The sequence below is a fragment of the Micrasema longulum genome, unplaced genomic scaffold, assembly GCF_059751315.1.
Source record: "Micrasema longulum isolate JH-2025_06_02 unplaced genomic scaffold, ASM5975131v1 h1tg001256l, whole genome shotgun sequence".
NCBI classification, from domain to species: Eukaryota; Metazoa; Arthropoda; class Insecta; order Trichoptera; family Brachycentridae; genus Micrasema; species Micrasema longulum.
In genome coordinates, this window is record NW_028278443.1 from 57,847 (window position 1) to 71,927 (window position 14,081).

At 31.9% G+C, this 14,081-nt stretch overlaps 1 protein-coding gene across 1 annotated transcript in view; it reads left to right on the forward strand.

The window, feature by feature from the left end:
• LOC148276240 (uncharacterized) overlaps positions 1 to 14,081 on the forward strand; it is a 133,400-nt gene that overhangs the window by 7,107 nt on the left and 112,212 nt on the right. The window contains exon 2 of the mRNA XM_088234539.1: positions 12,855 to 13,154. Coding sequence (XP_088090665.1) covers positions 12,855 to 13,154 — 300 coding nt within the window. The remainder of the gene's footprint in view (positions 1 to 12,854; positions 13,155 to 14,081) is intronic.

Here is a 14,081-nt window from a genome sequence, read left to right on the forward strand (position 1 = left end):
TCATCCTTTTCGCACCCAATGATGCAAAGGACACTGCATTGGTAATCCAATTGCTTTGTAGTCTTACGCTTTAGGTGCCAGTTTAGGAAATGTGAAAAGCAGTGTTTGATTAAAAAATAAAAAATATATTTTATGTCGACCTTATCATGAATCAATCCTGAACCTCAGTTTTGGTAGGCAAACGTACCAACTACTGTACTATGAGGTTGGCATACTTTTATTTGATTAATTTTTTTAGGATTTTAACAATTGCATTAGACAGGATAATATAAAAAAGTTATGAAATATCGACGATAAAATGTTATCATTTTATATCACTGTTTCATTGGTTAGTTAACATCGTTTACAAAATATCACCTTCCCTTATAAACTATTAAATTTCTTGGCCTATATATAGCTTAAGTAACATAAAACCCATACCAGTCTGATGATATCGCGGAAGCAACGTAGTATTTTTTTAATGCAACAAATTTTGAATTTGGAAGTTATTAAGATATTACAATAATGTACTTCACCTACAAAAATTCACTTCTTCTTGTCACGGTGCCTTGTCAGGTGCCTTGTCAGTGCCTTGTCAGGCCATTACTACAAGGAAAGCATTTTGGTTCTGCGCTACTCTTATATTCCGCAGCCGGGACAGCGGCTTATTGGATGTACTCGCCATAGTGATTCCTGGGAAAAGATGACCAGAGCGGTTTCCCGTTGCCTTCTCTGGTGGATTTTTATGTCGGGATTACCTTCCCTTAGCTGGTTGGTTTTGAGTTTGAGGCGCCAGAAACTTGCCTTTCATCCTCTCGTTATCTGCTGTGATCACACCGTTATGAGTGTGAACGGTTCGCGACGTGGACGCTAACGAGTTGAACAAGTCAGCGGCGTTGCCGGTGGAATGCAACTGGGCGTTAGCAACATTTTATAGAATCACACCCTTCAGCAAGATGGGACTCACTGCGACCCTACTGGCAGTTTGAACCCCAATAAAATTTCACTTACTTATTTTGTTTTTTATCTTCTAATATTTTTTTGAATGTATTTGAAAAAAAAACTCGTTTGAAATAAAGTATATTTTTTTCAAATATGTGATATTTCGAGTTTTCAACGTGCGTCATATTATAAGTACTGTTTAAAGGCATTTATTTAATATAAGAAATGCTTAAATTTTATTTCACAAGTCCAGGTAAATGACTCGTTTATCGTCTAAGTCTTCCGTTTTCTTTATACGAAACGACATGTCGCATTTACCAGATCAGTTAACTTTTCCAAGTGCCCTCCTTGGGAATAGAAAACACTAACGAGACTATTGTAAGCCTTAGACATTGAAAAACTATGGGAATTGCAATAATACATTTTTTATTACCAGGTGTGATGTTGTTCAAACGTTTGGATAACATTACATTTAAACAAAGGCAAATAAAATATTTAACAACCTCTTATCTTGCGAGTATAAGAACAGTCCTGTGTGGTTGCCATATTTAAAATTTTCTCTTTCTTAAGTGTGTACATAGTAAAACAAATCAGATGAACCGCTTTAAAGCATAAACTTACAAAAAAATGGCTGATGTTTAAATTTCTGCACAGTTTGATTAATAAACATTATTTCTTGAAATAAATTATTCATTTACATTGGTAAAAATGTAAACCAAATTTAAATTATATGAAAAAACTTTTATCTTTTTTACTTATGTATTTCAAAAGTTCGATTTTGAAAGTTTTTTTTCGATGAAACATTCTAAAGTATCAAATTAAAAGTTTTGGTGAATTACATTTTGTCACGATAGAATTTCTCCACGAAATTTTATTGAGAAATTATTTTAACTTTTGATGTTTACATACTCGTGTTAATAAGTCTCTAAAAAAACTACCGGTTGAATGTTTTTTTGAAAATTGTTAGAAACGTGTGATTTCATTTTGTATACATCATCTACAGACTGAAATATCTTAAGGAATGTGGGGTTGTAAGCTTTAAAAGCTCCCTATCTTAAAAATCCGGGGTTTATAAGTGGATTAAGCACTCCTGCCCGTCTTCCGGGTTCCTGCTATATAAATAGGTAAAAAGGGGTAGAAGCTGAATAGATAGGTGAATTTTCTTTAAAAGGGTGGTTTTTGTACCACTTGACCTACCGAATGAACTCACCCCATGGACAGCGAGTACACGCCTTAAAATTTGCAATGTAAATTGTTTTTCATTCAAATGTAAGAAAAATAAAAGACGATTTGCAATAACGTGTTAGAACGGTTTCATTCAAGATTTTTCTTAAGAATTCTTTAAAATCTTATTTTCCTGCATTGTTAAAAAACTCCTGTAAGGTTTAAACTAAGAAATTCTTTGAAAAATAAAGGTATGATGGGAACAAACATGCAAACCGCCCTTTTTTTAAATCAGCGAGCTTTCATAGATCCTTTTATCATTTAATACATAAAAGTACTTAGAAATTTACAGTCCAGCTTTAACCGGGTCTGCGCTTTTCTTTACGACTTTATTGTATCTATTTGTACGTCTGTCATCGGTTGACAAAAAGCTTTATCGGTATGTTTGCTTTAACATTGTCGGGAGCCAACCGTTAAAATGTCAACAAAACCTTTGCATATTTCAGAACGTACATTTCAAGCTTTTTAACATTTCTTAAGACAGTCATTCCGATATTCCATTTCATCCAATTGAGACTCTGAATATGGAAATTTATTTTTCTGTGGCGCTCGTTAAATGTTTCTTTGTGTACTTTGCCGTCTTTGTGGAGAAGATAGCTTGTTGACGTTACAGTATTTTTGATGAAACAGAATTTTTCCCTATTTTTTTTATTTAAATTCACCTTGTTATAAAACACCATTGTAATACTCACGTTTAAATATATATTCTTATGTGTATATTTAGGAAGGATCCCAAAAATTGTTATTTGATTTACTGTTTCTAGAAGTAAAAGATCCGTTAATGCATTTTTTGTAGATTTTGATAATATTTGTCATAGAATCCCATAAAAAATGCCTCTTCTCGAATATGTCACTCGATAATGTTTTCAATTTGTTAAGAAGTTACAGATATTATTCATATTTATTCCCTTAAGTATCGTTTATTCGACATTAAAATATTTTTCAAAGTACAGTATTTCATGTAACTTATCGATATTGTGGGCTATAACTTTTTATTGCCATTTTTATTCAGTTACTTGAGTAACTTTCGATAGGGTCCTCTTGACAAATAAATTATGCATATGATCCCATAAATCGCGCTTGCAATCGAGATACTCCCCCTCAAATGCTTTACATAAAAACAATAACGTTCAATGGCGGGAAAAATGTTTTCTTGGAACGTTGAAATATTTTTGCGGGAGTGATTACAATATTCACTTTTTCGTTTTTTGCAGGTGACAAGATGAAAGCAATTTTGGATATATTTTATGATAAACTTACTCAAATTTAAGCATAACTATTATTTCAAGAGCGTATTTTTTAGACTCCAAGGCTACAATATTTGAGTTTGTCCAAATATTTGTAGACAGAATACTAGATTTCACCCCTTTGGGAGTCATTAAGATCAACAATTTTACAACAGGGATGGAGAACACCTTAAAAAAGGGAAAGTCTAAGCATTTACAGGGCTTTTGACCTGTTATTGGCTGGTTTGAGTGGCCTTTTTACACACTGTGCAACATTCACTATTTGAACGTGCATATTTCTCCAATTCTTCTATTTGTTGATTTTAGAGAAGTTAAAGGGCTGAAACCTTTATTTTTGTGAAGAGATTTATCTGACTAAATTATTTCACATACTAGGCAGCGCTAAACCAGCCAATGACAGGTCATAAGCCCTGTAAATGCCTAGACTTCCATATTCCCTTCTTTAAGGTGCTCTCCATCCATGTTGTTATTTGTTAAACCACAAAGTTGTTTAAATAAAAATACGCATTTATAAATACATGTTAATTTATTGAATAGTACAAAAATAAATAAACGTTTTAACTTTTTTTTTTAAATAACCTAAATTTTTTTGAAAACCGTAAATTGTAACGTTTAAAAAAATTACCTATTAACGTTAGTTCTTATAGTAAATTGGCAAAATATTTCAATAAACATGCTAATTACGTCCAAAATATATGAATAAATAATAAAATCGCAAAATTGAAAAAATATTCAACTTCTTTAGAATTTTAATGAAAACCCAAGACTGGAATAAATACCTGCTTGCTCGCAATTCATCCGAATACCCTGTATTATTTTTCTTCAGTTTGCTCTGCGGAATAAAACACCTCGCTCTTGCTTCTTCTACGGGAAATCCTTAAGCTTCTTAGGGATGCACAAAACGGATACTTTCTTACTAAGCATCCGCGATTCCTTCTCGTTATGCCCAATTACTTTCTTGCATTCAGTGATTCACTTTTAAATATAGACTTAAAACGCGAGATTTAAAAGCAGTTTTTACAAAATAAAAAAAACATTATATTATAACAAAGAAAGACAACAGTGAATTAGTTGTGAATCTTTTTTTTAGTCTGTATTTTAAAATGATTTACTGAAGGCTAGAATTGGGTATAATGAAAAGAAATCATGGATGCTCAGTAAGAAATTAAGAGAATGATATTTTTTTTTTTTTATATATTCGGCCTAAGCCAATTACAACAGTTACATAAAGAAACATAAATGCAAGAAACTGAACAAAAAGAACATAAAATTATTTAGCAAAGACAAACAAGAGCAAAACAATAATTGTATACAATATATTTATAAAAACGAAAGACCTAAGACTTTGAGCTAAACCATGCCAATCCAACTTCATCCCACACTATTTAGTCGCAAAGATATCTACGAAAAGCCGGAAGATCTATCCCAAAGAACTCCAAGTCGTGTGATGAGTTGACTAATCTACACATTTTGGACATTGGGGCATAAAAACCTAAGTTGTTCTTAGAAGATTTTATAAAGAGCAGATTTTGACTTCTGGTGACATGGTTGGGAACATGAAAAAAAATTGATTGCAACAGAGATGGGACATCACTTAAAGCATTACGTATTTTGAAAATGCATATAAGGTCCATCTCAGTTCTACGTGTTTCCAATGAAGACAGATTAAGAGATTGCTCCATATGAAAGTCCTGGCATTTACAGGGCTTATGATCTCTTACTGGCAGGTTAAAGTGGCCATTTTCTACACTGTGTAACATTCTATCACTTCTTCACAATATTTTAAATAATCTCAATTAGCCTGTTAATCTGGGAAATCTCTTCCAACCTCTATAACAGCATCGGCTGTCTCTTTGTTTAGTAACGAGAGAACCCTCTCAATACCCACCATTTTGCCAATCTTTGAACACACATATTTCTTTGATTCTTCCATCTGTTGGTTTTTGTGAAGATAAAGAGCTAAAAGCATTTTTGATGCCGGGGACATTCATCTGACCGAATATTTTTTTAATATTTTTATACTTTTTCTTGGACCAGTTTGTTTGATCGACAGTGTTTCGAGTGTGTCCAAACTTTTGCGGACAAACACTGGATTTCACCCTGAAAGTTATAAAAACTAACATGTCACGATATAGATAGAAAACAATTTAAATAAGGACATATGGAAGTCCAAGCATTACAGGTGTAAAAAAAATGTACAAACTCAACTCAACATGTTGATAAAAACAAAAAAATATTTTTATTTTTCATTAAAAAAATTAATTAAAAACAATTTATTATTTTTATTATTGATCGATTTTGTACCTGTCTTTTTTTTCAAACAACAGGCTTTGAACATAATAAATAACAAAGATGGTCGCATGATGTGTGTATTATAATAAATGCAAAAAAGACTAAAATTATGAATGTCAGATCCCCTCATGTACCAGCACTAAATCAAATTAATACAGTATCTCATACGAGTAGTTTCAACTGTCTTCATAATGGTATTGTCATATTTTTTAACTGTGAAAAAAATGGTGTAGTGAATATGTGTATTTAGGCATTACTATTGATATTTTTTTAAAATTGGATAAACATATTACCAAATTGTGTGAAAGATTAAGGACAGTTATTGGCAGCATGTTTAGAATAAATTATTTTGTTCCGATAAAAACATTAAGACTTATTTATCAATCATAAGCGGAATCAATTATTAGGAAAGGTATTACCAGTTGGGACCTTTCTTGTAAAACCAACTTAAGCTCTTAAATTAATTAACAGGTCAGCTAGAATTGATAAGGAATAGGTACTTGAACTTTTTAAAAAGCAAGACTGCCTGTTAGTCATTGCTATTCTATGGCTCAAATTTGTTACTAGATATCGATTTGTTAGGAAATCGACGTTCAACGTTATGTCAGGGTATAAGAGAGAAAATAAACAGCTTGTCTTTTGAACGGGTACTAACTAATGGTTACTCTAGGGACACTGAATTATTGAAAATAATGTTTAAATAATTATTAAAAAATTACAACAGGGTCAGAGAACGTTTTGAAGAAGGAAATATGGAAGTCTAGGCGTTTACAGTGCTTATGACCTGTCATTGACTAGTTTAAGTGGCCAGTTAACACACTGTGCAGCATTCACTATTACGCCTATGTTTGTACATCCATATTTCTTCAGTTTGAACATCCATATTTATTCAGTTTGAACATTCATACTTCTTCAGGATCTAAATTCTTTCAATTCTTTTATCTGTTGATGTTTGTGAAGTTATAGAGCTGAAACCTTGATTTATGCGGGTGTTGTTAATACAATGTACAAAATATTGTTGATAAATCAACCTGGTACATGAAGAAGTATAGAAATTAAAAAAATAACATTTCAGGCGTTGCCTAGTATGTAGGCGAAATAATTCAATTAGATGAATCTCACCCGCATTAATAAAGGTTTCAGCTCTCTAACTTCACAAACATTAACAGATGAAAGAATTGAAGGAATATAGATCCTAAAATATCGGCAGAATGGTGAATGTTACACAGTGTGTAAAGTGGCCACTTAAACCAGTCATTGACAGGTCATAAGCCCTGTAGATGCCTAGACTTCTATATTACCTTCTGTTAAATGTTCTTCATCTCTGTTGTAATATGTAAGGTGATTAGTCTTACCCTTCAAGTGCCACTCTAGTAACAGTGAAATATTGCAATTTAAAAAAGCATTCAAACCAATATTTCACGTCTACTCTGTCAGGAATCAATCCAGAACCTAAAGAATAGCGAGCAAACGCGTCAACCACTTAATAACGAGGCGGAATTATCTCCACTCGATTTTTTTAATCAGGACTTTTACCTGAGAGCAGCCATCATCAATAAATACATTTATTAATAATACGATTATTTTTAAATTTTCAAAAAAGTGTGTCAAATTTAATCGTCTATATCTAGAACTGTCTACCAGCGTTTTTTGTAAATAGAAGACTTAATTCTTTAATTTGATACACGTTTTTGAAAATTATTAATTATTACCAAAACCCTGATGACTCTGGGAATAGACGACTCAATTATAGATTACAAACCATTAAACTTTGTTTATAACTATAAACTTAATAAAACTTAATATTGGTCACGGTATTTAATTTTTGAAAGATAAGAAAAGGAGGAAATAAAACTACAAGTTAGATTTATTGTATTATTGTGTCATAGTTCTTCAATATATTAAGTTGGTGTAAACCTGGGTATCCTATAAAGTATTCTGACGGTAAAAATATACGTTTTTTGTTGGCGTTTGCTCCCTTATAGTTGAAGCACATTCATGTCACTATAAAGAGCTTTTTGAATGGGTTAATCAATGCAATTTATACATATTTTAATATAAAACCTCATAATATTTAACTTAATATTGACAGAAAGCGCTTTGTCCACGTTATTAAGTTTGTATCACAAAGTTTAGTTCATTAAAATTGAACGTGAGTTATTTACGAGATTTGCGGTAACTTGGTCCTTCGAACTTGCTTGAAAATCCGTAACTTTTTTATACAGTTTGGACCTTCAAAGACACCTGCTGAAACGAACAAACTCCAAGTGTTTCTCATAACGAACTTCTGGACAAAAAGATAAACTCTCTTTGTTCTGATATTTTTTGCAAGTTTAACAAAGCTTTCAAATTGAAATGTTTATATTTGTCATCAAATGTTTTTGATTTTTAAAGTTATCAACATCGCATATTTTTATTTATTTATTCACATTTTACTCTTACAAACAAAGTATAAACAATAATAAAAATAATGTGACCTCACTGGGGTTACCCGTGCCAAGGACACTTAACAATATACTTTTTTTAAATGTTTTTACATTTGAGAATAAACAAAGAAGACTAACTTAATAAACAGAGATAATTAACAAAATATTCAGACTGTTTTAAAAACAAGGTATATACGAGTATGTGCATCTATATTATTTGTATTATAAAACGCACAATGAAAATAACAAAAACCTATTATAAGCTATACATACACTAGTGGAGCAATTGGTTCAATATTGGTTTGGGTGAATAAGACAATCCATTTTACTTCTACCTAGCTCCACTATCCATTTTTTTAAAGCCTTTTAAAACATTTTCCAGTTACTAATTGTTTTAAAAGATGGTGGAAGTAGGTTATAGATTTTAATTTAATAATACTCAAAATCCCTGTGTCCGAAAGTGGTATTAGTTTGTATTTGTTTAAGTTGTCTTTGTGTTGAGGATCGAGTGATTATATAATCTGCATGTGATGTATTGTAGGGGTTATGTCTTTTATTATATCGTCCCCCTAACTTGTAAAAGTCCACAAATGGTCAAAAATTATGTTTTCGGGTTTTTTGTTCAGACTTAAAATAAAATTGTACGTGAGTAAAACTGGTATATTCATAGTTCTAGATTGTTAAAAAAAATTTTTTTTTTTTTAATAATTCGCTACTGAAGTCTAAACTGTTTTTCGAGTACCCTGAACCAAAGTTAGTTTAGGACTTACGAGTTTTAGAAGTTGAAACATCGATAAAGAGGAAAACTTCTGCCAGATTACAATTCTAAATTACTATAATGAACAGTTATGTAGGTATTTCGTAGAATGTACTTATTTTTTTTTTTAAAAACATTTTCATAACACTGTAATCAAAGTGCGTGAATAAAAATGTTTTTTAAAAATTTATAAACAATATTTATTTATTATATTTAATGACTTTAACACGTTATTGGACGTATTTTGGCTGATTATGCATCACCGGTGCTGATCTAAGATTTCAATTAATTTAGATACAGAAAATGATTTTATAAAATACTAGCTCTTACCCGCGGCTTTGCTCACGTGGTGTTTGGAAGAAATTAGTTATTTAATTTATTTATTTTGTCTTTTATCAATAAAATTTTTCCCGATGAAATGATATATTTTTTGGGACAGAAAGTAGCTTGTATTGATTGCCGGTCCTCCAACTATCGCTATGAAAAAATAGACGATCCGTTTGTCTGTGGCAAAGTCGCATAGTTATTCTATTCACAAATCAAAAACCTTGCCACAAAACTTAAACGACAAGCTAACCAAACTAACCACACGTAAAGCAAGTAATTAAAGAAATTAAAAAAAATAATTTAAATCGATTCTTTTAGACATCACAGTTTACCTCCTTTTCATTTTCAAACAATGTTGCTTATATATTATTCATCTTTATAATGAACATGTATATTTTTATTGTATGTTTTTTAATTCGAGAAGAAAAATAAGTATTCCATTTTACTTTTCACCTCTTCGGTTATACTTACGCAAAAAATTACGTCAATCAGTCGCTTTGTTGAGACGTAAGGGAAACTTAAATAAACAAACCAACACAGTTTGTATTTATACTATTAGTATGAAAAAGAAATACAAATAACTAATTATTTCAATAAAAATATTACTAAGATCAAATAACTAAACAAATAATGCATGCAAGTAGAATAATATATGAAAAGTATTAATTACGTTGAACACTATTTTTTGTCCCTTTTTATTATGTAAAGTAAATAATATTGATCTTATTCAGTCCCTAAATACGGTCTGAAATAGAACATAGAATTTTGAAACACTGTAGTTTTAAAAATACGCTTAAATTGTTCTTTCACTCAATTTATTTTATTTTATTTTAAGCTCCACCCTTAACAGTGTTTCTCTGAGAACCTGAAGTTTCATTAACGGTTTCCTACTTTCCTAGTGGCGTCTGAGAAGCCTCCGCGTCGGCGTCGCGACGGCATTCTTACCAGAGTAGTCTAGAAACTCGCGAGGCTTTTGTTCCGGTAGCCGGTCGTGACTTGGCTTTTATTTCACTCACGCTTTTACATCGAGGTATAAAACATTAAACTTTAGAATCATTACGCCATTTTGTTTATGTTTTGTAGGCACTGGATTGCGCTCCTGAAATTCGAGCGTGCTTTGAAAGCTTTTAAAGTGTATAAAATTTTAATAAAAGAAGCTGTAAGAACGTACTAAGGCCTATTTTTCTTATCTTTGCGGCTCAAAAATACGGTACAGCGATACCTTCATGTCAGATAAAAATAAAAACAACAATGGCGTAAGTCAATAAGAAAGTCAAAGGCACTACTAAAATTGCTGCTGTGACCTTTACATGCGACAAAACACATTAACGTATTTATATATGTATAACAACACGAGAGTATTTTAGAAGTAAAAATATGGAATTGTGGGCATTTTCAGGGCTTTTGACCTGTAATTGGTTGGTTTAAGTAAAACATTCACCATTTTGCCTTTGTGCGAAAATCGATATATCTTCAATTGTCCTATCTGTTCATATCATCTCTATCTCTAGCTGGATTGCACCCCTTAGCGAGTTATTAAAATTAACGTATTTAACCGGGTTGCGGTCCTGTGGCTACTTTCTCGGACTCACGGACCAAATGTCCGTGGTTCAAATCCCACTCTACCACAACTTGAATCCCATTTTCTAATAGTGAGTTATTTACAATTCGTTGAAAATAGCCTTCAAAATTAAGTATTTGGGTAAATCATAAGAACTCAAATATTTCTTTACTATAAAAAAAAAAAAACACATTACACAATATTTACCATTCTACCTATGCTTAAACATCCACAATCTATCAATTATTAAAAAGAACGTTGCAACTCTTTAACTTCACAAAATATATCAAATGAAAAAATTTGATAAATAATATGGAAATATCTCCAGTGAATTTTCTTTTGCAGGATGTTCACCTGAGAGTACTCGCTAAATTTAAATGACGATTTTGATTAAATTATAATTTAAATCTCTTTTGCTAAATTTTACTATATTATTTGAATCGGGTTGTGGTCCCGTGTCTAGTGTTGCGGACTCACGAATCAGAGGTCCGAGGATTGAACCCCACTTTATCCTAACTTGATTTCCATTTTCTCAAAGTGAATTATTTACAGCTCATTGAAAATGGTCTCCAAAATTTAAATATTTAGGTAAATTATAAGAACGGTAATATTTCTTTTTTAAAAAAAATAATACATCATCTAAAGCGTTTTTGTTGATTTTTTCACTAAAGTGATTAACTATGGAGTTATAAAATAAAAGTTAAATATAAATATTGTAAAATTAAAATAGGTACTAACGAATTTAATAAATGTCGATCCACTATAATATTATCGTGCCGTTTAAATTAAGATGATATTTGTGAAAAAGGTTATTTTCCGTTGGGAATCACGCGGCTGGTTTATTTATTTGGAAATTCTTGTAATAATGAATAGACTTTGAAGAAAATGGAAATCTTGCAATTAGGATAAAGAGTAAACGCTTTTTGTTGAAATGTTATTGTTATTTTTAAGATACGACATGAATAAAAACGTGGTAATGGACTTTTGATGTGTTTGTTGTCATAGTTATCTCAGGTTGTTAATGAAATTTTAATCAGTGTTAATAATTCAATCGTAATATGAGATTTGCATGTCTGAAATGACAAAGAGAAAAGCGTGTCTGGCTAAAATGTAACTATCAAAGTTTTAGGAGTAATATTTATATGATGCTGTTATTTCAACAACCTAGCGATAAAATACAAAATGAATACACCAAAAACTCAAAAACAATTATAAGACTTGCTGGAATACGTGATTGGCCTCGTAGAGCGATGATCAGCGCGTTTCTTACCATGCAAAAGGTATCCGGTTTGATTTCCGACAGGGTTGACATGAAATATTTATTTAAAAATGTGTCTTTACGCTAGAATATTTTTAAGTCTCTGAACTTGCATTTGAAGTGTAAGACTAATCATTTAACTATCCATGGATGTACCAAAGCAGTGCCAAAATTTTAAAACTGATCTAAAAGTCCTGTGAATGCCGCTTTTATACGCATTTTTTCAAAAAAATATTTTGATATTCGTTACCTACCTTAAAATAATTTTAGTTACGTTTGTATGATTAATCAAAATACTTTTATTTTGGAAGGCATTTTTAACAAGTTGTAAGGAACTCTGTTAGACAATGGTAACTTTGTTGACTTGACTTTGATAATTTTTTTCCGAAATTCATTTATTTCAAACACAAAACTGTTTTTCTTTATTCTCTGGACACAGAAATTGACGTAATAATGTTATGATAAAAGCGCTAAGTAAAAAAAAAAATATGTTGAAAGATAGCAAATCATTAAATATTATGCCATTTTAGAGAACGATTTCAAAGTTTGATGTGCTCTGAAAAATCACAAGTTTAGTTAACAAGCCCCCTTCTCGTGTCAGTAGATACATCGAACATTATTTGTTTAGCCAAAATTCACCACGTGTTCTCGCAAAATGCTAAAGAATCTGGTGATATGTAAAACTTAATATACCTAAAAAATCAACATTTTGACATAGTTAACAATGCAGAGTTACAATATTCAATTATCTGAATCCCCTCTAAATGCTGTTCCATATTCTCATTTCATAAATAATAATTACAAATAAATGTCAATGATTGTATTTTTTTTATTTTTTTAGGATGGTGACCGGGGGTTTTTAGAGGGGCTTGCCTCCCGCTACGCCGACCTTTTCTCCACGCACTACGGCGACGTGCTCGATCACATAGAGGAGCTTCGACGGCGCGAATGGGACGAAATGTCTCCCCGCATCCGCGTGCTGGGGGCCGGCACGCCCGTCACGCCGGGCACGCCGGGCACGCCGCCGGGCACGACGGCGTCGTGCAGTGGGGAGCGGGGTCCGCTGTCGGGTCACTGCGGACAGATGGGCACGCTCACTACGTCACTGTCGCAACCTATATACGTGCCGGGGAAATATTCTGTGAGTACTTCATATATATTGATTTAATGTTGCTTCGCTTTTTGTATTTTCTAATATTTATTTTGTTTTTTTTTTTATCTTCGTACTTGAATATTTTTATACTGACGGGCTTATTACCATAAAATAAAAGGTAAAGTTAGTATGTATAATTTACTTTTAACACCACTCAAGTCAGCGTTACGCTGTTAAATTTATAACGTTATAACGCGTTACGTTAGTCAAATTTACTCAAATATTTCATTTTTAAGGGGCCATTTTCAACGAGTTGTAAATAACTGACTATATGAAAATGGGAATCAAGTTAGGAGGGAGTGGGATTTGAACCACAGACCTATGGTCCGTGAGTCCTAGACACTAGCCACAGGACCAAAACCCGATTTCAACTTAAACAGACTTTAATGGAATTTGATTTTTATAGACACTAGCTACAACCCGATCAAATTTTCAAACATTAGACATGGAAATCCCCAGGTGACTGACTAAGACTGAAGATTGATTATACTTAGGTCAAAAATAGGTTTAATAATCAAATAGAAGACTGCAACGGTTACTTTACCCCAGCCATAGACAACGATCATACTATTATGGTAATAGCCAAAAATATCTCGAAACTGTAAACCCTTAAAAAATATAGTTTATAAAAGAACACTAAAGCTTTGACAGTTAAGGAAGTTAAAGATAAATAACGATAGATAACGCCAACGAGGTTTGGGAAAAGCCAAATATAAAAATCGGAGCTGTGACAGAAAAAGTCATACCCAAAGACAGACCTCAGGCAAGAAAAAATTATAAAAGAGAATATATTTTTAATATGATAGAGAACTGAAGGAAACTTAAGAATGATCCAAATGATAAAGCACAAGCGTTAAAAAACCAAATGAACTATCAAGATCAATGCAATCAAATAAATGACCACCTAAAGACGGA